We start from the raw sequence: 27,599 nt of genomic DNA on the forward strand, positions 1-27,599 counted from the left end.
ATAGATTTTTCATATGGTTTCACCCTGCTAATGTCAGACCCCATCAGGAGCTATAAGATGTGACATTAATACGGTCAAAGACAAAATAGGTTGTACTTCTTATTTATTGTAACGAAATTAATCGTAAACTGACAGTTCAAGCATCTCCCTGTGTTGGATTTTCAGTCCAATATAATAGGAGTAAGATTTATTTATAACCATTCTCTGCATTTATAATTAATTTTCTCCGTTAGATAAACAAAATGCATTCCTATGTTGGTATAACTGCTGAATAAATGAACTTAGTTGATGATAATTATTAATTGGATTCACTAATATTTGCTCAATTTAAAAAAAATACTGTTTTCTTAATTTCATGCGTTTTCTATAGTTGCATGTTTGATTTGTCTGTTATTTTTCTTGGTTGCACAACTCCTGCCCCCTTTTTGCTGCTGCTTCGTCCTGTTCACAACATCTCCTGGTAAATTGTCCATAATGCCAACAGCAAATTATCCATAAAATGCTATCTGAGCAGGTTGTGACATCGATGTCTGTGACTCCTGTAGTTTAATTAACCTGACTGCAGTCTCTGGGGCCCAACAGTCTTAACTTGTAATACTGATCGCCTAACTCTCCACTGCCCTTCCAAATACAAATTATGAGCTTCGTATTAATGTTTTTCACCCAACTTTTTACTTTCTTATCTTCTTCCCTCATCCCCTACTCCCTATCCCATCCACTTTCTGATTAGCAGTATCACCCAGACAAACAGAATGCAGATGTGCCAGTGGGAGAACTTGAGGAGCGCATACAGAGGTTCATCGAAGTTGATCAGGCGTGGAAAATACTAGGGAATGAAGAGACAAAGAAAGAGTATGACCTGCAGCGTCGTGGTAGGTTCTGCTTTGTGAAGGCAACTTTCTAAGTCACCAATTCAGTATCACTTAAATTAAAAGAAGCTTTTTATGGATTTTATCGACTCAAATTATTTATATATAGCCATTATAAGAGTAATATTCTTTCTGCATACTTTTACTAAATCTACTTTATGCATTTTTTAAAATATGAATTCTCTCTTTGCTAACTATAAATTCAGTGTATAACCTGATTTGCAAATACCTAAACCCTTGCTGCATTTTTTGGACATCTTTGTTAATGAAACGGAATTCAACATGATCGATGGATAATAGTTTTGAATGATACTATTGTATTGAGAATTTTAGATGAAATGACAAAATGATTCCTTAATTGTTCATGTTATTTGCTGGAAGATTAGTACTCAATGGCTATGAGAAAGATTAAATCTAGATTCACTAAAGGCATTAACTAGTCATACCTGATATGCGCTTCCTTTCTACTTATAATACAACATCTTAAAGCACAGACAGACAGTTGTGAGCAATAGGAGGAAAAATGTAGGTCAGGTCTGTCACAGATGGACTGCCATTACATGATGTGATAGCTTGTCTTCTTTTCTGGCCCCAGGACAGGGTACCCTCAGACTTCCATTATAGCTTCAACAAATGTAAATCTATTCTACACAGCTAATGGGGGAGGGGAAGAGAAAAAGTCAATAGTTGTGTACTGCTTGTGGAAAAAACAGTCATTCACTGCAATATATTCTTGACCAAAATTGATGTGTAGGCACCACCACTTTTCAATGTGTCTGATGAAGACACGCCACATTTGCATCCAGTTAGTGATTCTAATTCTGTGAAGGCATTGTAAGAAATCTTTCTCTATTGCAATGATTTTTAGGCCTGTAATGTTATGTTACCAGTTAGATTTTGTTTGCTTAGGCATGCCCCCCAACCCCTGCACATCCGAAAGGAAACTCAGTTCTAGTCTACTGTTGCACCTGATTTCAATATGTTATTTTAATTATTTCGAGGATATTGTTTTGTAATCAGTCTTGACTCCAATGTTATGATCACCACACATTTTACTTTTTTTTGTGATCTCTGCTATATTTAAAAGTCAGTCATATTAATAATCTGTTTTTAAAACATGTTTACAAGTACCAGAATATTGAATTGCTTTTCATTTTGAAATTTTGGATTATTAATGTACTTGTGTTATTACTAATATTCTATTTGCTACTTTCCCATCCCAAAGGTTGGATTACATCAAATAAGACAATATTCTTTTGACATTTGCTTGATCAAGTTGAGAACTTCCCACGTTAGAGGAAGGTTACTCTGATACTTCCATTCAATTCTATTGCTAAATCACACTTGTAAATATACAATGTGGTTGGCACTGCTGCCTCACAGTGCCAGAGACCCAGGTTCGATTCCAGCCTCTGGCGACTGTGTGGAATTTGCACATTCTCCCCGTGTCTGTGTGGGTTTCCTCCGGGTGCTCCAGTTTCCTCTCAGAGTCCAAAGATGTGCAGGTTAGGTGAATTGGCAGTGCTAAATTGCCCATAGTGTTCAGAAATGTGTAGGCAAAGTGCATTAATCAGGAGTAAATGTAGAGTAATAGGGATTGGGTTTGAGTAGGATATTCTTCGGAGGGTCGATGTGGACCTGTTGGGCTGAATGGCCTGTTTTCAACTGTAGGGACTCTAAAATTCTAAGAAATTAAATATGGCAAACTGGCATCTATGAACTGGCCTTCTCGTCTCGAAATTACTGGTACTAATGTTACCAAATCCTCCTTTACCATTAATGATGTGGCCTTTGATATGCCTGATAGAATAAAAATAATTGATACTTGAATTTTAGAAGTTCTGTGCAACTGGTGATAGTATAAACAGTTGAGTTGATCAGAAGTAACTCACATAGCCTTCAATCTGTTTTGATAGCTTGTTTCCATTTTGTGATTTTGTTTTAAAAAGTATAACTTTTTGAAAACTGTTATGTGTAGACCTTATGCTAGTTTAGTATATTCCTTATGCTAGTTTACATTGTTTCAAGGAATTACACATTAAACATGCCTTTATATAAACGAGCTATACATTCATTGATTTTGAGAAGTCATATCCATCACAATTTTATGCAATGGTCTAATGAAAGACTGTATTTTAAGACATAGAAGTTGAAGTGCTTTGGAGTAAAGATGAGTAGGAACATATCCATGTATCTGACCAGAATATTTGACAGTTGTAACTGTTTATCCACTTCATTGTCACAGTGTCTGGGAAGATGAAGGTACGTGTGATATTATTGTGGCCTGTTAATAGTCTGGCAGGAACAGTGTCAGAAATTGCTCTCTGCACTTCTGAAATAAGAACATGTCCATTTTCCAATAACCTTGTAATTAAAATGACAAAAAAGGGTTGGAATATTGCTGGTTTCATTGATTAAAATCAATTTGCAGTCTTTCAAAAAAAAGTGGTAAGTGTTTCTGTATCTTAGCTACATCTTAGCAGAGAAAGCAATTGAAGTTGCCTTGCTTTTACTTTTTGTTGGGGAAGAATATGTGAAGCTAGTAGCGCAATGTTCTGAAATAGTTCTGTTGTTTACTGTCCTTTTAAGAAGGACTAGTCAAAAATATTGTCTACTCCTACTTATTTTGACACTTAAACTGATGACTGCCATTTGATTCTTGCCCACCATCTGCTGTTGATTGAAAATTGGGAGTGTCATCCAAATTATCTGCATGTGCAAAAAATGTACTGTTTCTGAGCTCCATTGAAGCTATTCTTTATTGTTAATTCATTCAGGTCATAATATAAATAGGGGTGGAACAACTAGCACTGGAGAAAGATCTTCTCCATGGCTGTTGTGATTTGTACTTTGCAGACAATTTATAGACTATGTCCAACAGATGGTAAGAATCTTTCGAAGAATATCTGATGGGATGTACTATGTACTAGTCAGTAATTTTCACATTGTAAATTTATTGAATACAAATATGTGTTGGGATTACTAACGATGACATATCCATTTCTTATTTTATGATCATTTCTACAAATTTTAAATAAAAAAATTGAGTTCCAATTTGAGAGAATGTATTTTAATACTTTTATTTTCAAACGAGTATTGAGTACAGGAGTTGGGAGGTCATGTTGTGACTGTACAGGACATTCGTTGGGCCATTGCTGGAATATTGCGTGCAATTCTGGTCTCTTTCCTATCGGAAAGATGTTGTGAAACTTGAAAGGGTTCAGAAAAGATTTACAAGGATGTTGCCGGGGTTGGAGGATTTGAGCTATAGGGAGAAGCTGAACAGGCTGGGGCTATATTCCCTGGAGCGTTGGAGGCTGAGGTGTGACCTTACAGAGGTTTACAAAATTATGAGGGACATGGATAGGATAAATAGGCAAAGCCTTTTCTCTGGGGTCAGGGAGTCCAGAACCAGAGGGCATAGGTTTAGGGTGAGAGGGGAAGGTTATAAAAGAGACCTAAGCGGCAACCTTTTCACACAGAGGGTGGTATGTGTATGGAATGAGCTGCCAGAGGAAGTGATGGAGGCTGGTACAATTGCAACATTTAAGGGGCATTTGTATGGGTATATGAATAGGAAGGGTTTGGAGGGGATATGGACCGGGTGCTGGCAGGTGGGACTAGATTGGGTTGGGATATCTGGTCGGCATGGATGAATTGGACCAAAGGGTCTGTTTCCATGCTGTACATCTCTATGACTCTAAACTATCTTGATACCACCACTACCACCACCCCATCTCCAACCCCTTCCCCAGACTAATGGTTATGGCAAGTTGATGTCCACTGGAATCAACATATTGACAACAATAGATAAGGGCTGTGTTTATCACAAGATTCCCCTCCAATCATATAAGAAACATCTATTTAGAAGTATCAGAGACCAATATCTGACAAAATTTATCTGTCAGGAATGCTTTTCAAAACAAATAATTTTGATTTGGGAAGATCTTTTCTCATGTCTATCATTTAGCCATAATATTTAATGTCTTAGAAAAATCTTTTTGGGTATTTTCACAGTTGGGCATAACATATGTATATGTCCTTGTTAGGGAGGGATGTCTATGTTTTATGGAAAGAATTTTCTAAAACTCAAACATGTTTACAAGCTGTTTCAATGTATTGATAATTCATTATAGTATGTTCTTAAAAAGTCAGAGCATTAAAGCTTGATGATCATTTCAAGAGCTAGCTTATGAGTAACCTTCAATAAATAAAGTTGCGCAGCTGGGAAAGAACATGTCCATTCTTGGAATTGTAAATGCCTTAGCAAAGCCAGAGTAAAGTATTATTGAGCCAAGTCTCTAACAGTTATTTAATGTTATTCTCTGTCTAAAAGGATCTCAATAGATTTTATTTTTAATCCTGTTCAATTGCAGCCCCATAAACCTTAATGATGAGTCTTACAGTATTTTCTCTGATCTGACAGTTGAGACAATGGAGCTGCACAATCGCTCCGCCCTCTTTGTCAGATCAAAGCCAGCAGGACAGGAGTTCACAAAGGCTTGTCCTTTTTGGCTATTTCTGGACTCTCAATGGTTTTTATCAGCTGTTGCATGAGAATGTAGTTGTTTAGTCCTAACTTTATATGGACAGCTTTAAGAATAATTGAGTAAAGAAAGCAAGTTTTATTTTGGATTTTAACCTTCATTTGATTAAATTGATCCAAAAAGCCAAAGTGTTTCACAGGCTTAAGGACATTTCTAGGGGTGAGTTATATAAATGTGTGAAGCGAAAACAATAGTACAAATAAAGTAATGATTTATATTGCTTTAATCCCAGCTGATGTTACTACTGCACAAGTAATATCCCGAACTCAGATCTGGCTTGACGGATCGTATTTTGCAATATTTTTGATTTTTAACGAGGTGGCTTTACATTGAAACACGAACATCAATGTGCATATTTGGTCTTAATAATTAAAACAAACTGTGCAAAAGAAATGAAAAAGAAAAAAAAAACAGTCTTTACAAATATCACGTTAAAGTTTTTGAAATACATGGCAAAAATGCAAACTCATGAATCCTTAACAGCATCCCATTTCAGTACTTAAAAACCACAGAGAAATCCCACCTCTGTCCCCCATAGGGTTTGACTTAGTGATGGCTTTGATGCCTGATTGTGATGTCCACTTCCTTGATTTATCATATAACTGAGCTTAGAACTTCTCAGCTTTACATAACCCCAAAGGATTTTAATCAACCCCAGCTTCTGGTCTGGAACTTTTAAACAAAACTTTTTACATTGAGTTAATTCTTAACAGTCCTAAACTATCTTCCTTTCTCAGGGGCAATTGTTTTATACACCGAGCCTCCCAAATTTTTTTCTCTCTCGCACTCTCTCTTTCTCACACTCACTCACTCGCACACACACATGCACACACACACATGCACACAAAGACACATTCATGCATACGCATGCGCGCACACACACACACACACACACTCTCTTGCATACACGCAGGCTGTCTTAAGGAAATAAATCACCATGGCTACAGATAAATCTCTTATTTAAAACCCACAGCCAGTTCTGCAGGTCAGGTTCAACCCCTCTGGGGTTTTGTGCTAAGTCAACTGAGGAGTTGCACAGAGATCAAATAGATCTCTGTCCTTCCACGTCGGTCAGAGAATGAACCACAGTCAGTCTGCCCAAGGGGCATTATCTAGGACCACTGGTGCAGTAGGGAAGTTGGAGAAGTCATAGACTCATACAGCACAGAAATCGACCCTTCAGTCCAACTCACCTGCATCAACTGGACACCACAATCCACCTAATCCTATTTGCCAGCATTTGGCCCATATCTCTTGCTATTCATATACTCATGCCTTTTAAGTATTGTAATTATTGTAATTGTACTTGCCTCCACCACTTCCTTTGCAGCTCATTTCATCCACACACTACTCTTTGCATGAAAAAGTTACCCCTCAGGTCCTTTTTAAATCTTTCTCCCTCCCCCCCACCATAGGACAATGATCTTGGCTATTCATCTTACCCATGCCCCTTTTGATTTTATAAACCTCTATAAGATCACCACTCAGCCTTCGACACTCCAAGGTAAAAAGGTCATTTGTGCAGATTGAAGGCAATGTGCTGGGATGCAGAGGGGAGAATAATTGTGATGGAAGAACTGAACATACATGTTAGGGACAATAGTGCATTGGAGACATGGGTCGGCTTTGAAACAAGAGCCACTGGTCCTAATCAATCTGGCTTTAACAAGTTGTGATATAGTATAACGGTTGGTGTGTCTAAGCTGTAGGACTGGATCTTGTGTGTCATTTGGAAGGTGAAGGCACAAATGAAAGAGTTGGTGGGAATGTGTGGAAGCACTGTACTGATGGTGTTGACAGGGAGTGTGAGGAAAAAGGGAATCTGGAGGTTCAGGGGACCACTTGATTACCCAGCTGAACCTGCAACTCACTTTACCAAGGACAAACTGCATTACCTACCACCCTCATCCAAATCAGGAGTGCGTAATGGTAGTGGAAAATGGCTACAGCCACACGCTGAGTGAATGGAGTAAGTTTTTTTTTCTGTATGAGTATGCGGCTCTACTTGTGAGCGACATGAGGCAAGGGACAATTGCAGTACTCAGGCACTTACACAATACATGTTGAAGAAGTGTCTGACTCTGTGGAATGCAAATCCTGGTCATAAACCATCATGACCATATCAAAATTGATCATAATCATATGTGTAAAGCAGAAATAATCTCAACCGACCTTAAAGCAATCACCTGCAAGCCACATTTCACAAAGCACAATCCAAGATAGACTTTGAGAGGGCATGAAGTTGAGAGGGCAAAGTTTTCTTTGTTGGCAAATATTTACAGTTCACAAATGTCCATAAAATACTGCCTTTCTTGGAGTAGGTGTGAGGAGGTTTTGGAAACAAACTTTCAGTATTCTGAACACTCTTATGATCTCCAACTGTAATTGTGCAACATGGCTTGTACTGCAAATTTCAAAATATGGTTCCTTTGGTCAGAAGTCCATTTGGCATTCCATGGCCCTCCTTGTTGGAGTCCTGCATGTCCCGATGCAAGTGCTGACTATTCTCGTTATTAAGAACTTGCTCTGTTTTTTATTTTTCTATTTACCTAAGGTTATCATTGCTGTAGCTGTAGTTCTATGAAGATGCAAAGAATTGGGAGAGGAACAGATAGGCCAGCAAGTCCAGGACCAGCAACAAACACCAGCAACTGTTGAGCATCCTCCACGTGAAGAAGTTATAGCAGAAGGTCCCTTCAAATCGGAAGATATATGGGAAACCCAGAATCTATCATCTTTCATACCATTTCCTCCAGATAAATGAGATGCATTGCCATCAGACAATGAGGATATCCCAAGACATGATCACAGAGCTCTGCCAACTGCTGGAGCAAAATCTCCAATCTGAAGCAGTGCTGTCTCAGTGGCCATCAAAGTGAAAATTATGCTAAGGTTTATGTAACTGGCTGCTTCCAAGGATCTGCTGGGTCCTGTGTGGAATTTCAGTTCGCAGCCCACAAATGTATCAGTACTGTGTTGTTGATGCACTTCTTGCCAGATCGTACTGTACCATATGGTTTCATCATGACACGGTCAGTGCTTCAGTCTGGGCCGTAAGCATTGCCAACATAACTGGCTTCCCCAAGGGGTTGGGTGCTGTAGACTGTACAGACATTGCATTGAGCGCACCATGTCTTAATATGACTGAGGACATCATTGTAAAGGGGTTTCATTCCATTAATGTACAAGTATCTGTGATCATTGGTTTCACACCCAGGAAGTCTGCATCAGGTATTCTGGAAGCTGCCATCAATGAGAACTCTCATGTTCTTGTTTCGTTTCATGGCCTGGATGCCATACAAAAATGGATACTAGGAGACTAGGGCTATCTTCTCTAACCATGGCTAATTACTGCATTAGAGTTGAAAACTGTGACACTGGAAAAGCACAGTAGATCAGGTAACATCGGAGGAGCAGGAGAATCATGTTTTGGGCATAAGCCCTTCATCAGGAATATGGGGTGGGGGAAGGGGGCTGGGTGCCAGGAGTGGAGGGTGATTTGGTGGGGAGCATGGACCTAATGAGGGAGCCGCAGAGGCAATGGTCTCTGTGGAATGCTGATAGGGATGGGGATGGAAATATATCTCTGGTGGTGGGGTCTGACTGTATATGATGTAAATGATGGAGGATAATCTGCTGTATTTGGAGTTTGGTGGGGTGAAAGGTGAGGACTGGGGGGGGGGGGTGGTGTTCTAACCTTGTTGTGTTTAGAGGGGTGGAGTTCAAGTGTGGAGGTGCGAGAAGTGGAGGAGGTGCGCTGGAGGGCACGTTATTGACCACGTGGAAAGAGAAGTTGTGGTCCTTGAAGTAGGAGGCAATTTGCGATGTTCTGGAGTGGAATTGCTCCTCCTTGGAGCAGGTACAGCAAAGGAATTGGGAGTAAGGGATGGTGTTTTACAGGAGGGAGAGTGGGAGGAGGCATGTCCAGGTAGCTGTGGGAGTCGGTGGGTTTGAAGTAGCTGTCCATGTTGAGTCAGTCACCAGAAACTGAGACAGAGAGGTCCAAGAAGGGGAGGGCATTGTCCGAAATGGTCCAGATGAACTTGAGGTCTGGGTGGAAGGTGTTTCCCTCCCCACCCCTATCAGCATTCTGCAGGGACCATTCCCTTCACAACTCCCTCCACCAACCCACCCTCCTGTCCCGACACCTTCCCTTGCCACTGCAAGAGGTGTAAAACCTGTACCCACACCACCCCCATTTCCATCCAAAGCCCCTAAGGATCCTTCCACATGTGGCAGAGATTTTCCTACACATCCAAACACCTCATTTACTGTGTCCGTTGTTCTCTGGTTTCCTCTACATTAAGGAGACAGGAAGCCAACAATCAGAACATTTCAGAGAACATCTCTGGGGGGGGACACACCCGACAACTCCACCGCCCTGTGGCCAACCACCAACTCCCCCTCCCACTCTGCCAAGGACATGCAAGTCCTGAGCTGCATCCACCACCAAATCCTAACCACCTGCCACCTGGAGGAAGAATACCTCATCTTCCACCAGTTTCCTCATCTCCTCTCCCCCTATTTCATCCCAGATCCAACAGTCCAACTGTCCCACCTGTCTATCTTCCTTCCCATCTATTTACTCCACCCTCGGCTCCGACCCAGCATGTTGACACCCCACCTGTATCTACCTATTGTCTTCCCAGCTACCTTTTCCCCCATCCCCACATGTAACCCCCTCAATTTATCTCTCGGCCTCCTTCCCCCACTCCACATTTCTGATGAAGGGCTTATGCCAAAACGTCAATTCTCCTGCTCCTTGGATGCTGCCTGATCTGCTTTGCTTTTCCAGTGCCACACTTTTCGACTCTGATCGCCACCATCTGCAGTCCTCACTTTCTCCGAAAGACTGCGTTACACTGATCCACGCACAGATACAGTGCAGCCTATTCTTCTATGACAGGAATTGTGTAACAGTCAATAGGCCTGTTGAAGTGAGGTTCTGATGCTTGGATCAGTTTTGGTTGCAATGCGGAGAAGTGTATTGGAGAGATGGGATAGTGGAAGTAGTAGCTTGCTGTATAGTCCAGATGGAGTTTGCTACATAATCCTCGCATGTTGTGTTCACCACAACTGGAGCAGGCAAAGAAGGTTGTGATGGATATTGGACACCATTTTCCGAGGAGGAGAATGAGTATATAGAACAGAAGAAACATCAGCTTTAGTAATGACAAAATGATGCAGTGTTCGACTGAACAAGACAGACATGATTTAGAGTCATAAACTTGTGCAGAATGAAAACGGAGCCTTTGGCTCCACCCTTGTCCCTCAAACAGAACTAAATCCATTTGCTTGCATTTGGCCCATATCTCCCTCAATCTTTCCTATCCATGTACCTGACCAAATGTCTTTTAAATGTTGTAATTGTACCCGCCTCTACCACTCCTTGTGCCAATTAATTCTATACATGCACCACCCTCTGTGAGAAAAGGCTGTCCTTCAGGTCCCTTTTAAATCTTGCCCCTCTCATCTTAAAACTATACCCTCTAGTTTTGGATGCCCCTACCCTACAGAAAAGAACTTGACTATTCACTTATCTATGCTCCTCATGATTTTATAACCTCGAAAAGGTCACCTCTCAGCTTTCTACACTCCAGAGTAAAAAGTCCAGCCTATTCAGCCTCTCCTTGTAACTCAAACCCTCCCATCTCAGTAGCATTCTTGAAACTTATTTTTGCACCCTTTCCAGTTTAATTACATCCTTTCACTAGCAGGGTGACCAGAATTATACACAGTACTTCAAATATGGCCTAACCAATGTCTTGTACAGCTGTAAAATGAAGGCCCAATTCCTGTACCCAGTGCTCTGACTGAAGAAGGCAAATGTGCCAAATGCCATCTTTCCAACCCTGTCTACCTGAAATGCTACTTTCAAGAAACTACGTACCTGTATCCCTAAGTCTCTCTCGGTTTGATAACATTCCCCAGGACACCACCATCAAATGTATAAGTCCTATCCTGACTTATCTTCCCAAAACACAATAACTCTCATTTCTCTAAATTAAACTGGATCTGCCATTCCTTGGCCCACTGGTTGATCAGGATCCATTTTGGTCTTAGATGACCTTCTTCACTGGCAGCTGTACTGCCAATTTTGGTGCCATTCTAACCATGCCTCCTATATTCTCATCCAAATCGCTTATATAAGTGGTGAACAGTAGTGGATCCAGCACTGTTCTTTGTACCATATCGCATTTTAAAGGCCTTCAGAATGGACAATGACCCTCTACTACCAGCCTTTGTCTCTTACCATCAAACCAATTTTGTATCCATTTGGCTAGCTGTCCCTGAATCTCATGGGATCTAACCTTACTAATTAGTCTACCATGCAGAACCTTGTTGAAGATGATGACTAGCATGAGGGGACATAGCTTTAAATTGAGGGTTGATAGATATAGGACAGATGAAGGGATAGTTTCTTTACTCAGAATAATAGGGGTGTGGAACGCCCTGCCCTCAACAGTAGTAGACTTGCCAACTTTAAGGGCATTTAAATGGCCATTGGATAAACATGTGGATGAAAATGGCATGGTGTAGGTTAGATGGGCTTCAGATTGGTTCCACAGGTCAGCATAACATTGAGGGCTGATGGACCTGTACTGCGCTGTAATGTTCTATGAAGGCTTTGCCATTGTCCATGCAGACATTGCTGTGCCTTCATTTATCTTCTTGCTAACATCTTCAGAAAAACTCAAACCAGTTTTGTGAGACACGATTTCTCAGCACAAATCCATGCTGACTATTCATGTTCAGTCCCTGTCTTTCCAAATGTATGTAGATCCTGTCTCCCAGAATTCCCCCCAGCAACTTACACATCACTGACGTCAGGCTCACCAGTCTGTTGTTCCCTGGCTTTTCCTTGCAGCCTTTCTTAAATAACGTCACCACATTAGCTACCCTCCAGCACCTCACTCGGGGCTGTGGCTGAAACGATTATCTCTGCTAGAGGGCCCGCAATTTCTTCCCTACCTTCCCACAATGCCCTGGGATACACTTGATTAGGTCCCGGTGATTTATCTACCTTTGTATTTTAAGACCTTCTCTTCTGTTATGTTGATTATTTTCAAGACATCACTATTTATATCCCTGAATGACCTAGTTTACATGTCTTTCTTCACAGTAAATACTGACACAAAGTAATCATTCAGGATCACACCGGTGTCTTATGATTCCACACATAGAAGACCTTGATCTTTAAGGCACCCTATCCTCTCCCCAGTTACTCTTTCGCCCTTTATTAGTTGTAGAATTTCTTTGGATTCTGCTTAACCTTATCTGCCAAAGCTCTCATGTCCCCTTTTGGCTCTTCTGATTTCCCTCTCAAAGGACTCCTACACTACCTATAACTGATACTCTTGTCCTATCCTTTTGAGCTGTTCTGCAGTGATCATTCATTGACTGTAAATTTGTTGTTGCTAGAAAAGCAAATAATACTTGTTTGTTCCCAAAAGAAAATGCCCTTGTTTGTTCTTTGCTTTTGCTTTTTTTCAACACAAGTTAACAGTTTCAGTCGTTTGAAGGTTTTCCAGCATGTGTTGTGCTCATATTTGACAATGAAAAGATGGCCTTACAATACTGGGCATTAGCGCAGTAGCGAATGAGTACAGGGACAGGGCTATAAGATGGTATGGCCATTTGTGTATGAATATTCTATGTGGCTTGATTCTTGTAGGTGCAGTTATAATGGCAGTCAATCAGTCAGGTGGTGATGTAAGATAGGAATTCATTTACAAATGGGAGCTTGTATTAGCAATTAAATATCACCAGGTCCAAGTGCCCTCCAAATTATTAATTTTTCATTCACCCCATTCCCCCCCACCTCCACCCCCCCACTATGTGAACTGTGGTGTGCAGCTTCTGTTTGGCAGCACCTAACCTGGTACAAAACTGGGTTTAACATATGCTGTTAATCCTGGGAGAATCCTGGGAAGTCACAGCAGTGACAAGTACTTCCACTGCTGGTGAGTGCTTGAAAGTATGAGAAGGATGCCGTAGAGGTATAGTGAGTACGTAATATGACGAATTGTAGAGGTAATTAACTAGAGCTCACAAAATGAAATCTTCCATCAAATTCACTGAAATTGATGCTTAGCCAATTTTTGGTAAAGTTCAGCCCATGGTTTTGGCAAATTTCAAAACAATAGCAAAGTCATGTCTTTCCACTTTGGCACTATGGCAAAGATTAATCATCGAGGGTTTGAAGATAAATCATGTTGAATAGAATTGATGTGGTCACTCTGTTGGCTTAGTATCACTTATGAAAAGGAATGATTTAATCTTGGTAACAGGTCACCAGCTTGCTTTTATTAAAGTTCTGATTTGGAGATGCCGGTGTTGGACTGGGGTGTACACAGTTAAAAATCACACAACACCAGGTTATAGTCCAACACGTTTAATTGGAAGCACACTAGCTTTCAGAGCGACGCTCCTTCAGGCAATCACCTGATGAAGGAGCGTCGCTCCGAAAGCTAGTGTGCTTCCAATTAAACCTGTTGGACTATAACCTGGTGTTGTGATTTTTAACCTTATTAAAGTTCAGTTTTGAAAAATCTTACTTAAATTTCTATACCATCTTGAGTGATGCAGAATTAATGGCGACCTTCACATAAAGTTTATCCTTGGTCTGTAAGGCTCCAATGTATACAGTTAAATGATTTGCAGCATAAAAATTTAGAAATTCTTACTTTATAGTGTATGTCTTAGTCTTTATTGTCAGTTTTTAATTACAATTTTGCATTTTAAAAATTTTCTGCTCAAATATTACTGTTTGACATTTTCTACCTGAAACTTCAATTATGGAAATTCTTCTAAAGTTTCATCTAATGTCATAACATTTACCATAAAAATGTGTTCAGTTTCTGTCCTGTCTGGCTTATGCCCTCTCCATTTTCTCCTTCCTTGGTCCCAATACCACTAATCTGCTAACTACCTAAATTCCCCCGACTGATCACCATGCCACGTGAGTTCGTAAATAATTTCCTCATCTCCAGGGTATTTTTTCCCTTTTAAAAATTACTATAATTACTTCTTTCTCCACTTCTTTGCTTTCAAATTAATTTTGTCTTCATCCATCCTTTTTCTCTTCCAAGCCCTTGATTGTGTGTTGTATCCTAAATTCATGTTCATCTTTAGTGCTACACCACATCCTGCATTTTTAAGTAATACTATTCAAATTCACAAACAGCATTGTATGTGACTGTGTTGCATGATCTCTTAGCATCTTGCTCAGGATTTTTACAACAGATAGCATGGTCACCTTCCTCGAAGTCTTCCAGCTTAGAATCAACAATTTTTTAATTGAATTTTCACCTAGCCATTTTAGACATTCACCTCCTGCAGAAACTATAGGTGTTCCATATCGATCTGTCCCCAGGATCCTTCATATTCACCAGCTTTATCAATGACGTGATCATAAGATCAGTAGTGAGCCTGTTCCCTGATGATAGCACAGTTCAGTGTCATAAACAACTCAGTTATTGAAGCAGTCTGTGCCAGTTAAGTTATACCTAGACAACATTCAGTCTTGGGTTGACAAATGGCATTTGATGGCTTTACCATGAGTTAATCTCTCCTCTTCAATGTCCTGACCGTATAATTTCATCAGAAATTTGTTTGGATCAGCCAAGTAAGCACTTAGCAGAATATTATAGCAACCCGAATGATGTTGGCTATGGCAAGAAATGTAGAAGAATTGTAACCATAAGTACTAAGTTAGCGTGGAGCACGTTTTTAGATCAAAAAGACAGTGCTTTTTTCTTGGTGTGGAGATTGTGAAGGAGCAAAGATGGCCTTTAGTACGGTGACATGCTCTTCCTGCTAGTTGTGGGAGTTTAAAGAGAGTTTCCATGTTACTGATGATTATGTCTGCAGGAAGAGGATTTGCAACCAAAGACAATCCGATCACGTGGACTGATTGGAGTGACAGTTAGAGGTGATAAGGAATTTACAAGAGCTGGGGGTGTAATGGATGACAGTTAGGCGAAGGAGAAAAACCGCAGAAACAGTCAGGCACATGGGTTAACTCCAGGAAAGGTAGGCAGGTAGTGTAGGAGTCTTCTGTGGCTATTCCCATTTCAAACAAGTATGCGGTTTTGGAAAATGTAGGAGTGATGGACTCTCAGAGGAGTGTAGCACGAACAGCCAAGTTTCTGGTATTGAGACTGGCTCTAATGTAATAAGGGGTATATCGGGTGCCAACTGATCGATTGTGATAGGGGACTGTCTAGTCAGAGGCACAGACAGACATTTCTGTGGCCAAAAGCAAAAAATTAGAATGGTGTGTTGTTTCCCTGGTGCTAGGATCAAGGAGGGTGCCGAATGTTATCAAAGGGGAGAGGGACCAGCAGGAAGTCATTGTACATATTGGAACTAAAGATACAGGAAGGGAAAAGAATTAGATTCTGAAGGGAGAACGTAGAAGTTAGGGAAGAATTTTAAAAGACACCCTCGAGGGTAATAATATCTGGATTACTCCTGGTTAACGAGCTAGTGAGGGTAAGAATAGGAGGATAGAGCAGATGAATGCGTGGCTGAGGAGCTGGTGCAGGGGAGATGGGTTCATATTTTTGGATCATTGGAATCTCTTCTGGGGCAGAAGTGACCTGTACAAGAAGGATGGATTGCACCTGAATTGGAAGGGGACTAATATACTAGCAGGAAGATTTGCTACAACTGCTTGGAAGGATTTAAACTAGTAAGATAGGAGGGTGGGACCCAGGGAAATAGTGAGGAAAGAGATCAATCTGAGACAGGTACTATTGGGAAAATAAGCGAGTCAAACAGTCAGGGCAGGCAAGAACAAAGCAGAGAACAAGATAGGGCTGATAAATTAAACCGCATTTACTTCAAATAAAGAGATCTAACAAGGAAGGCAGATGAATGTACGGCATGGTTAGGAAAATGGGACTGGGATATCATAGCAATGACAGAAACATGGTGCAGGGATGGACAGGACTAGCAGCTTAATGTTCCAGGTTACAAATGGTACAGGAATGATGCAATGGGGGGGGCAAGAGAGGAGGGGGTGTGGTGTTTTTATAAGGGAGAGCATTATAGCTGTACTGAGGGAGGACATTCCTGGATATACATCCAGAGAAGTTATTTGGATGGAACTGAGAAATAAGAAAGGGATGATCACCTTATTGGGATTGTATTATAGACCCCCTAATAGTCAGCGGGAAATTGAGAACCAAATTTGTAAGGAGATTTCAGTTATCTATAAGAATAATTGGGTGGTTATAGAGTCATAGAGATATACAGCATGGAAACAGACCCTTCAGTCTAGGGGATCTTAACTTTCCAAACATAGACTGGGACTGCCATAGTGTTAAGGGTTTAAATGGAGAGGAATTTGTTCAGTATATACAAGAATGTTTTCTGATTCAGTATTTGGATGTACCTACTAGAGAAAGTGGAAAACTTGACCTACTGTTGGGAAACAAGGCAGAGCAGGTGACTAAGGTGTCAGTGGGGGAGCACTTTGGTGCCAATTCTATTAGTTTTAAAGTAGTGATGGAAAAGAATAGACCGGATCTAACAGTTGAAGTTCTAAGTCAGAGCAAGGCTAATTTTGACAGTGTTAGGCAAGAACTTTCAAAAGCTGATTGGGGACAGATGTTTGCAGGTAAAGGGACGGCTGGAAAATGGGAAGCCATCAGGAATGAGATAACATGAGTGCAGAGACAGTTAGGGTGAAAGGAAAGGCTGGTAGGTGTAGGGAAAGCTGGATGACTGGAAAATTTGAGGTTTTAGTTAAGAAGGAAGCGTATTCAGGTGTAGACAGGAGAGATCAAATTAAACCTTGGAGTATAAAGGTAGTAGGAATAAAGAGGGAAGCCAGGAGGGTGAAGAGGGGACATGAGATAGCTTTGGAAAATCCAAAGGGATTTTATAAATATGTTAAGGACAAGGACAATAGCGTAACTAGGGAGAGAATAGGGCCTCTCAGACCTCAGCAAGGAAGCCCATATGTGGAGCCATAGGAGTTGGGTGTGATACTAAATGAGTAATTTGCATCAGTGTTTATTGTGGAGAAGGACATGGAAGATTTCGAATGTGGGAAAATACATGGTGACATCTTCAAAAATGTCCATATTACAGAGGAGGTGGTGCTGGATGCCTTGAAATGGATAAAAGTGGGTAAATCCCCAGGACCTGATCAGAACCTAAATCGCCATGACCAAGAACTCTGTCAGAAGGTAGGGAAGTGATTACTGGACCCCTTGCTGAGATATTTGTATCATTGATAGTCACAGGTGAGATGCCGGAAGACTGGAAGTTGACTAATGTGGTACCACTATTTGAGAAAGGTGGTAAGGAAAAGCCAGGGAACAAAAGACGGGTGAGCCTGACATTGGTGGGCAAGTTGTTGGAGGGAATCTTGAGGGACAGGATTTGCATGTATTTGGAAAGGCAAGGACTGATATGGGATAGTCAGCATGGTTTTGTGCGTGGGAAAAACATTTTTCTTGAACTTGATTGAGTTTTTTGAAGAAGTAACAGAGGATTGATAAGGGCAGAGTAGTGGACGTGATCTGTGTGGACCTCAGTGAGGTGTTTGACAAGGTTCTTCATGGGAGACTGGTAAGCAAGGTTAGATCTCCTAGAATACAGGGAGAACTAGCCCTTTGCATATAGAACTGACTCAAAGATAAAAGACGGATGGTGATGATGGAGGGTTGCTTTTCAGACTGGAGGCCTGTAACCAGTGGTGCGCCACAAGGATTGGTGCTGGGTCGACTGCTTTTTGTCATTTTTTATAAATGATTTGGATGTGAATATAGGAGGTATAGTTGGTATGTTTGCAGATTACACCAAAATTAGAGGTGTAGTGAACAGCGAAGAAGGTTACCTCAGATTACAACAGGATCTTGATCAGGTGGGCCAGTGGGCTGAAGAGTGGCAGATGGAGTTTCAGTTAGATAAATGTGAGGTGCTGCAGTTTGGAAAATAAATCAGAGCAGGCTTTATAAACTTAATGGTAAGTTCCTCGGGAGTGTTGCTGACCAAAGAGATCTTGGAGTGCGGGATCTGAAGTGGAGTCACAGGTAGATAGGATAGTGAAGAAGGTGTTTGGTATGCTTTCCTTTATTGGTCAGAGCATTGACTATAGAAGTTGGGAGGTCACATTGCAAGTGTACAGGATGTTGGTTAGGCCACTTTTGGAATATTGTGAACAATGCTGGTCTCCCTACTATTGGAAGGATGTTGTGAAATTTGAAAGGGTTCAGAAAAGATTTACAAGGATGTTGCCAGGGTTGGAGGAGTTGAGCTATAGGGAGAGGCTGAATAGGCTGGGGTTGTTTTCCCTGGAGCTTCAGAAGTTGAGGGGTGACCTTATAGAAGTTTATAAAATCATGAGAGGCAAGGATAGGATAAATAGATGTGGGGGATTCCAGAAACTAGAGGGCATAGGTTTAAGGTGAGAGGAAAAAGATATAAAAGAGACCTAAGGGGCAAGTTTTTCACGCAGAGTATGGAATGAGTTGCGGGAGGAAGTGGTGGAGGCTGGTACAAGTTGGATTGGGATATCTGGTCGGCATGGACGGGTTGGTCCGAAGCATTTGTTTTTATGCTTCATGTTTCTATGACTCGGTGTTCAGCAATGTTAGGAAGAACTTGCTGCATGTTCATGGATATTTTAATCGAATACGTGCCAACTTCTAAGATCCCTCATGGCATATCTCCAGTCCACGTACAGCATGCTCCTTCACCTCAATGCTGCGTCTCAGTGCAATGACAACCATTATGTAATGTTGCAGCACGGACACTTAGTGGAAATTATTTTACGTTTATGGCAAGGATGATTTGTAAATAGTGTATATTGGCATACAATTTAAAGTGAGTAAATACTTCACATTAAGACAAATATTCACTGAACCTGTTTAAGTATAAACAGTCCAATTAAAGCTAATGAGATAAAATATAATTGCATACTCCTTGGGTTCTGATCATATTCTAACTGTTTCAAATGAGTTGTTGACCTGTTTAGAATAAATTGGTTAATTGGAATAAATGGTCAAAATCATTCTGTAAAGATAAGTCAAGTTGACATTAATTTTTCACAACATCTCTGAAGGCTGCCCTTTTCCTCCAGTAGAAAAAGATCCAAAGAAGGAAAATCTGACACCTACTCCACCATTCCACCATTTGTAAAATGTAAATTCAAACCGATTGAAAAGCAACAATGATCTAATCTCGAAAGATTTCCAGAAGAGATTGTGAATACTAGTTCACACAGATTATACAGGCATTGATTCAGTCCACTAATTACTTGCTCAATGAGCAGGCAAATTAGTTTTCTAGAACCTGTACTCCTGTCAAGTGGGAACATGGTACACAAACAGTCCTCCATCAGAAATGTTTCTCCACCAGGTTATTCATAAATGCAACTTGCCTTTTGGTTCGATAAGTTTAGAATACCCTCTGCTACCTCCTTACAACATACACAGAATCCCTCCATAACTTTCATTATAGCACATCCTACTGTAATTTTAGAAGACTTAATTTGGATTAAAAAATCATGTGTTTATGTCAAATCTCATAAGCCCACCCAGAATATCCCAAAATGTTTAGCAGTCAGTTAGATATTTTTGAAGAGTAATCACTGTTGTAATATGGTAAAATAGTGAAATATGACAGGCCTGCAAGGTAACTCAAATATCAGGGTGTAATATCCAGAAAGTCTGTTTTTAGAAGTATTTATTTAAAGATATGTTGCCCTGGAATCTAGCAGAACTCCCATTCTGTTATTTTAAGTCCGGTTGAGAGGGCAAATGGAGCTTTCTCAGTTGAATTTTTTTGCATGAAGGCTGGCGCCTCCAAAGGTACAGTACCCCTTCAGCAGAGTATAGAACTATCAGTCTAGATTGCATTTTCAAATGTTTAGTGAGGCTTTTGTCTCCGCAACTGAATAATTGATCATATGTAGTCAGATTATTGAAACCTGCAGTTTGTTAAAAATAAAACTGAAAGACTGGAGCGGTCAGACATTTTGATATCAGAATTGTAATATCTAATTATCTGTTTCTCATCTTTGTGTATCATTAGAACTCCACATTAATAGTCGACATGGTTATTTTTAAACAAAAATGTGCCGTTAAACAACAGAGTCTTTTAAGGCTGCATTGACACAGACACTGTGACTAATGCTGAGGTTGCAGTGTACTTCTGGAGACAGTCAGGTTGCTGAATGAACCTAGCGGAGGCTCCTTTAGCATTGGTGCAAATTGAAACTGTTTGCAGTTGTCATATATTTAGCCTACACTGGTAACATTAAAGAACATTGAAAGTTGAAGAATGAATTATTTTATAGGTTTTTAATTGTGGCTTTTATCTTTGATATTGTGCTATATCCAGTCAATTGGGTCTCTTTTGCTGAGAATACTCTTCAGCAATATGATATTATCTTCCGAAAATGGCGCTCCCTGTGGTTAGGAAACAGTTTCAGTACTTCACTGTATTCTGTGTATATGTGACAAGGATTTTCTTGGTAAATTACTTTTTGAACCATCACATCATAACAGGGGGCAGTCACAAGTAGGTCAATCTTGCAAAGATTACAGCTAATTAATGGTTTCTTTATAAAAATAGCATCACCCTTCACTATTATGTGACAATTGCACTTCTTTCCCTCTCCACTATATTAGTGTGATCCAGCAATGCTGGCAGCTTCATTTCACATCAGGATGTGTTCAGTAGTTAAAAATTTAAAAATAACCATTTCAAGAATGATCCTTGATTTTCTTCATACAAGAAATTATTTATATTCCACATCTGAACTTGCAGTTTGAGAGGTGACTTGTTATAGGGCTTTGAAATTATGAAAAACTTTTATGAAATAAATGGACTAAAGTATATGAACAGTACTTTTTAGGAACAGAGTGAAGTTCCAATGGATACAAAGAGCAATAATCATGGATTGATTGATAGCAACAGATTCTACCTTGGAAAGCAATCTGGCAACTCACCCTTTGTAACAAACTATAGAGGCCAAGGTATTTTGTATGTCTGGTAGGTGTGCTGTATGCTGCCTGACCTGGAGTGATATGGGTACAAACGCAATACTTTTTGTTAGCATTTCTAGCAAAATAATTTGCGTTAAAGATGTACAAGAATGTTGGGTATTAAAAAGCTTATTTTAATTATCTGGACAAATTAAATATGTGTTTATGCTTTATTTAAATTATGTTGAATGTCACAGCATAGAAGAGGCTATTGTGCGTGCAACCTTGTGAAATTAAAGTAAATATTTTGAGATTTTATGATCCCTGTGGAGATCAACAAATCAAAAGAAACCAAATTTACTAAACAATCCCAATTTTCAATACAGTCATACAGGATTCACTGGCAAAACACAGTCCATATATACTTCATAATAAGTAGTAGCTATAACAAAGCTAGATCTCAGGAAGTGCTGTCAGCATGAATGGTTCCAGTTTTTAATGTGAAGTTCTTCAAAGGCCTGATCTTCCTCTGATAGATTTCCAGTTGCTTTCCTTCATGGATTTTACCATCAGTTATCATCAAACAGCAATTCCCACTCAATGAGTTCCACAAAGTATAATCTTCAATCTTACTTTCCTTCGCCAAACTTCTGGATTCAACCTTCATGGTCTCCACTTTACAACTGTGCCACAAACACCTTCTCACAAAACTCGTAACATTAGATCCGTCTCCGTACTGTACATCTGCCGTCCTCATCATGTTTTCATGACTTTTCATTTTCTTCTGAGAACTCTTCATCTCATTGCCATTTGCATCTATCATGGGTTCAAATAAGGAAAGTGGATCACCAGATGTGCCACTTGTGTGTAGCTCGAAGTCAATTCCCTATTTAGCTGTCATTGTTCCACTTAGGCTCCACAAACCAGAGATTTATAATGAGGATTTTTTTTCATTTAGGAAGAGGATTGTATTTGAAGGTAATGAAAGGAATGGAGCTTAGGAGATTGGAGTTGTAGTCCCAGCACCGACCTCCAGTTTCATCTGGGCAGCCTAGCCTCCATTCCATCCTGAAGGGTAGAACTATTAGTGTGGAATGTGGGCCATCTAACAGTTCTCAAACGTGGCTCTTGCCTCTTCATAAACCTAATGGATGAAAGTGTTTCACAGAATCTTAGTGTACAGCCACTGCTTAGCCCAACTGAGTAGAAAAAAAATGATGTGAAGGAGCTAATCTAAAGTTTCGGTGAGAATTAAAAATGTGATTTTTGACCCCCAACATTTTTGTGCCTCTTCAATGCAAAACATTTTCCTGGCTAACAAAAAGCCTTGCATTTTTGCACATCTCACCCCAGGTCAGGCAGCATGAGTACAAATGGCGTGCTAGATGTGCAAAATACTGTAGAAATTGTATGATCGAAACAATTTTTCTATGCAAAGATTGACTGCTTTTTAACCAAGCTAAGAGTATAAGAGCATTTTATTTATTTTTTAGAACAGTCTGTTTTTAAGGCTATAAATATTTTTTAAATTTTAAGAACATTGTGATTGTTTCAGATTATCTATATCTCAATTATCCAAACTCTCTTGTCTTTCTTTATTAATGCATGTTCTTGTAGTACCTCATTTTCATTTGGCAGTGAAAAGAAATTAAGAACCTCTGCCATCATGTCAAATATTGCCTCTAAGTTAAATACTTAAGTCAATCTCTTATATTCAGCAAATCAATGATACCTTTTCCACTTGATCCAACTTTAAAGTGGCAGACAGCAAGCATTGGGTTAATAAATGATGTACAGCAGCAGATTGTCATGGCTACACTGCTGTTTCCCAAGGTCCTGTGGGACTTTGCATGTAAAGCCTGTTGATTGGCTGGAAGCTTTCACTGTCAGTTTCTCCCCTAGTGGCCCTTTGCTTAGGATTAATCTAAAGGGAAATAATTTGCTTCCATCAACAGACTTGGTACTTGTGACAGATCAAACACGTCTCCCTCAGCAACTTTGATCTGTGCTTGTTTTTACTCCAGTAACATCTGGGTATAATTTGTCAGGTAGCAGTAGATGAACACTAGTCAAAGGAGTTAATTAATGGAGTGTGTGCTGTTTGTAAGCTTTATGTGAAGGAGGAGGTGCGGCTTGGAAATACAACCACCCACACCTTCAGATACATCTACAATAAGAGCACATTTCAATTAGAGGGAGAAAATCATTTGCAGGATTTAAGACTACTGCTGCCTCCTTAATGTTTTATTATGTTACGTAGGATACAAACAATGCAAAAGACTGTAATTTAGAATCTTTTTTAATCACTGCTGTGAACTAAGTGGAAATAAATGTGACATCCTCTATCCATTTTATCAAATTATGTACCGTTTACTTATATTAAAAACACTAGATTCTGGTAACCAGCTGCCAAATAAATAATACAGTGATGATATGACAAGGGATTAATACTCTTGTCTGAATGTCATTGCACATTAAGGACATGATGTGCAGGATCAGCCATCACTTATGCTGCTGAGAGAGGGGAAATATTCCCATAGTCCAAGATGATGTTATACCATAACAGATTGTCAGGTAGTGAGTTATAAGCCTATGATGCAATCAAGGGAATAACTTGACATTTATAAACTGCTTGCCTTTTGATTCTATTGTTTATAATGTCATCTGAACTCCCAGCTTAAATTAGTCCTGTAACTCGCTCCTAACTATTCATATGATTGCTGCCATAAGTCAAAATCATTGGAGACTAAAACTAAGTCAGTGACACCATTCTTCAAAATACTTGTTTTTGTCCTTATTCAATTTGCATGCACTCATGATACTCAGTGATGTTACAGTAATTAATTAGAAGTTGATATTATATAAAATGTAATCTGGATAGACAGACCAACAGGTCTATGCCAGTGATTATGTTCTGTACAAGTCTCCTCCCTCCCTATTTTTGTACCTTTCTATTTTCTCCACCCATATAAATCACTTAAGTGGGAAAACAATAAGCATGACTTTGGTTTTCACTTCTCACATGTTGTAACGAATATCACAAACTCTTACCCATTTGAGGAACTTTCCCCTGAATTTTCTATTTGAGTCATTCATAGCTATCTTATACTTTAGGCTTCTTGTAATGGATATGCATGGATGTGGAAATAACTTATGCAGGCGAACCCAACTAATCCATTTCATAATTTTGAAAATGTCACTTAGCTCCTGGATGGGAATTAAGGTGGAAAAGAAGCTTTCCACAGTAATAATAGGGGCAGGAAAAAGCAATAATGTGTGTTGGAACATGGTTTTGCTTGGTCCATGCTTCCTAAGAGCACTCTACATTGTAGTCATAAGACTGGAGGCATTTCTGGGAGGTTCCGTTGTCTATCCCTTAGGCATCTGTTGATGAAATTGCGCGGGTGTCCGTTTTTGGTGAATACCTTGTATAGGTGTTCTTCTTCCACTTTTTGCAGTTCTGGTGTGCTGCAGTATGTTGTGGCCCTTTTGAATAGTGTCCTGATGCAACTTCGTTTGTGTGTGTTGGGGTGGTTGCTTTTATAGTTCAGGACTTGGTCTGTGTGTGTGGCTTTCCTGTATACCTTTGTGCTGAATTCTCCGTTCGGTGTTCTATGTATCATCACGTTTAGGAAAAGACAAACACATAACCTCAACACCAAGGAGAGAGAAGCACTAAAATCACTAAGAAACGATAAGAACATAATCATACTAGATTATCATACATAGAAACTCGTAATATCTGTTATTTCTAGTTAGCTTTCTCTCATGCTGTAATTTTTTCCTCCTTATTAACCTTTTAGTCCTTACTGATTATTATATTCTCCAATCTTCTGTCCTATCACCCATTTGTGCAATTATATGCTTTTTCTTTTAAGTTTGATACTATCTTTAACTATTTTAGTTAACCATGATTGATGGCTCTTCCACTTGAAAATTTTATTTCTTGTTGGAATGTATCCTGTCTCTTCTAAAATTGTTGTAATCTTTAGCCTTATCTGTTGAGTTACTTTTAAATATGTACACTTTTATCCATTTCTACCATGGTCTGTTTACTGTTTCCCATATTAAAAGCTTTCTTTCTTGCCTTGTTTACACTCTTTGCACACCTTCCCAAATTTATCCTTTTGTCCACAATTTATTTTAAAGTCCTTTCTACTTCCTTACCTAGATTGTTAGAGCACTGGTCCTAACACATTTGGAGGCGGTATATTAGGATGGAAAGAGAATTGGCTAACAAATAGAAGACATTTGGAACAACAGCATTTTCAGGAGAGCAACCTGTAATGAGTGGAATGTCACAGGATCAGTGCTGGGGCCATGATTACTTAGAATATATGTTGCTTTAGTTGAGAAAAGTGAATGTACTGTAGCCAAGTTTGCAGATGACACAAACATAGTGGGAAAGCAAGTGGTGAGGATGACACACAAAATTTACAGAAAGATACAGATTAAACAAGTGGGCAAAAATTTGTCAGAGAGAATATAATATGGGTAAAATGTGAGGATGAATAGAAGAGCTTAATATTATTTAAGTGGAGAAAGACTACAGAAAGCTACAACACGGAAGGGTTTAAGAGTCCTGTGCATAAATCACGAAAAGCTAATATACTAAGTTCAGCAGATAACTGGGAAGGCTTTGTGAGTGGCAGGTCATGTCTCACAAATCTTATTGAGTTCTTTGAGGATGTTACTAGACAAGTTGATGAGGGTCGAGCGGTGGATGTGGTGTATATGGGCTTCATTAAGGCATTTGATAAGGTTCCCCATGGTAGGCTCGTTCAGAAGGTCAGGAGGAATGGGATACAGGGAAATTTAGCTGTCTGGATACAGAATTGGCTGGTCGACAGAAGACAGCGAGTGGTAGTGGAAGGAAAATATTCTGCCTGGAAGTCACTGGTGAGTGGTGTTCCACAGGACTCTGTTCTTGGGCCTCTACTCTTTGTAATTTTTATTAATGACTTGGATGAGGAGATTGAAGGATGGGTTAGCAAGTTTGCAGACTTTACAAAGGTTGAAGGTGTTGTTGACAGTATAGAGGACTGTTGTAAGCTGCAGCGTGACATTGACAGGATGCAGAGATGGGCTGAAAGGTGGCAGATGGAGTTCAACCTGGATAAATGCGAAGTGATGCATTTTGGAAGGTCGAACTTGAAAGTTGAGTCCAGGATTAAAGACAGGATTCTTGGCATTGTGGAGGAACAACGGGATCTTGGTGTGCAAGTACATAGACCCCTTAAATTGCCACCCAAGTTGACAGGGTTGTTAAGAAAGCTTATTGTGTTTTGGCTTTCATTAACAGGGGGATAGAGTTTAAGAGCAGTGAGAGCTTGATGCAACTCTATAAAACTTTGGTTAGACTGCACCTGGAATACTGTGTCCAGTTCTGGTCACCCTATTATAGGAAAGATGTGGGTGCTTTGGAGAGGGTTCAGAGGAGGTTTACCAGGATGTTGCATAGACTGGAGGTTATGAAGAGAGGTTGACTGAGCTCGGACTTTTTTCATTGGAAAAAAGAAGGAAGAGAGGGGACCTAATTGAGGTGTACAAGATAATGAGATTAATAATCACAGAACACCAGGTTATAGTCCAACAGGTTTAATTGGAAGCCCACTAGCTTTCGGAGCGACTCCTCTTCTTCATCAGGTGATTGACGATCACCTGATGAAGGAGTGTCGCTCCAAAAACTAGTGTGCTTCCAATTAAACCTGTTGGACTATAACCTGGTGTTGTGTGATTTTTAACTTTGCACACCCCAGTCCAACACCAGCATCTCCAAATCAAGATAATGAGAGGCATAGATAGAGTTGATAGCCAGAGATTTTTTCCCAGGGCAGAAATTGTTAACACGAGGGGTCATAGTTTTAAGCTGTTTGGCGGAAAGTATAGAGGGGATGTCAGAGACGGGTTCTTTACGCAGAGAGTTGTGAGAGCATGGATTGCGTTGCCAGCAGCAGTTGTGGAAGCAAGGTCATTAGGGATATTTAAGAGAATGCTGGACATGCATATGGTCACAGAAATTTGAGGCTTTGTACATTTGGGTTTACCTTACATGAGGATCAATGGTCGGCACAACATCGTGGGCTGAAGGGCCTGTTCTGTGCTGTACTGTTCTATGTTCTTTGTAAATGGAATGTTAGCCTTTATTTCAAAGTGAATGAAATATAAAAGTAGGGATGTCTTTTTAAAACTATACAAGAGACTAGTCAAACCACTGAATATTGTGAACAGTTTTG

At 39.9% G+C, this 27,599-nt stretch overlaps 1 protein-coding gene across 4 annotated transcripts in view; it reads left to right on the plus strand.

The window, feature by feature from the left end:
* The window catches only part of dnajc24 (DnaJ (Hsp40) homolog, subfamily C, member 24), a 93,728-nt gene that overhangs the window by 45,818 nt on the left and 20,311 nt on the right, over window positions 1–27,599 (plus strand). For all 4 annotated transcript variants that reach the window (XM_060839052.1, XM_060839053.1, XM_060839055.1 and 1 more), the window contains one exon: window positions 734–872. In XM_060839052.1, coding sequence (XP_060695035.1) covers window positions 734–872 — 139 coding nt within the window. The remainder of the gene's footprint in view (window positions 1–733; window positions 873–27,599) is intronic.

Source organism: Hemiscyllium ocellatum, chromosome 18, assembly GCF_020745735.1.
Source record: "Hemiscyllium ocellatum isolate sHemOce1 chromosome 18, sHemOce1.pat.X.cur, whole genome shotgun sequence".
Lineage (NCBI taxonomy): Eukaryota > Metazoa > Chordata > Chondrichthyes > Orectolobiformes > Hemiscylliidae > Hemiscyllium > Hemiscyllium ocellatum.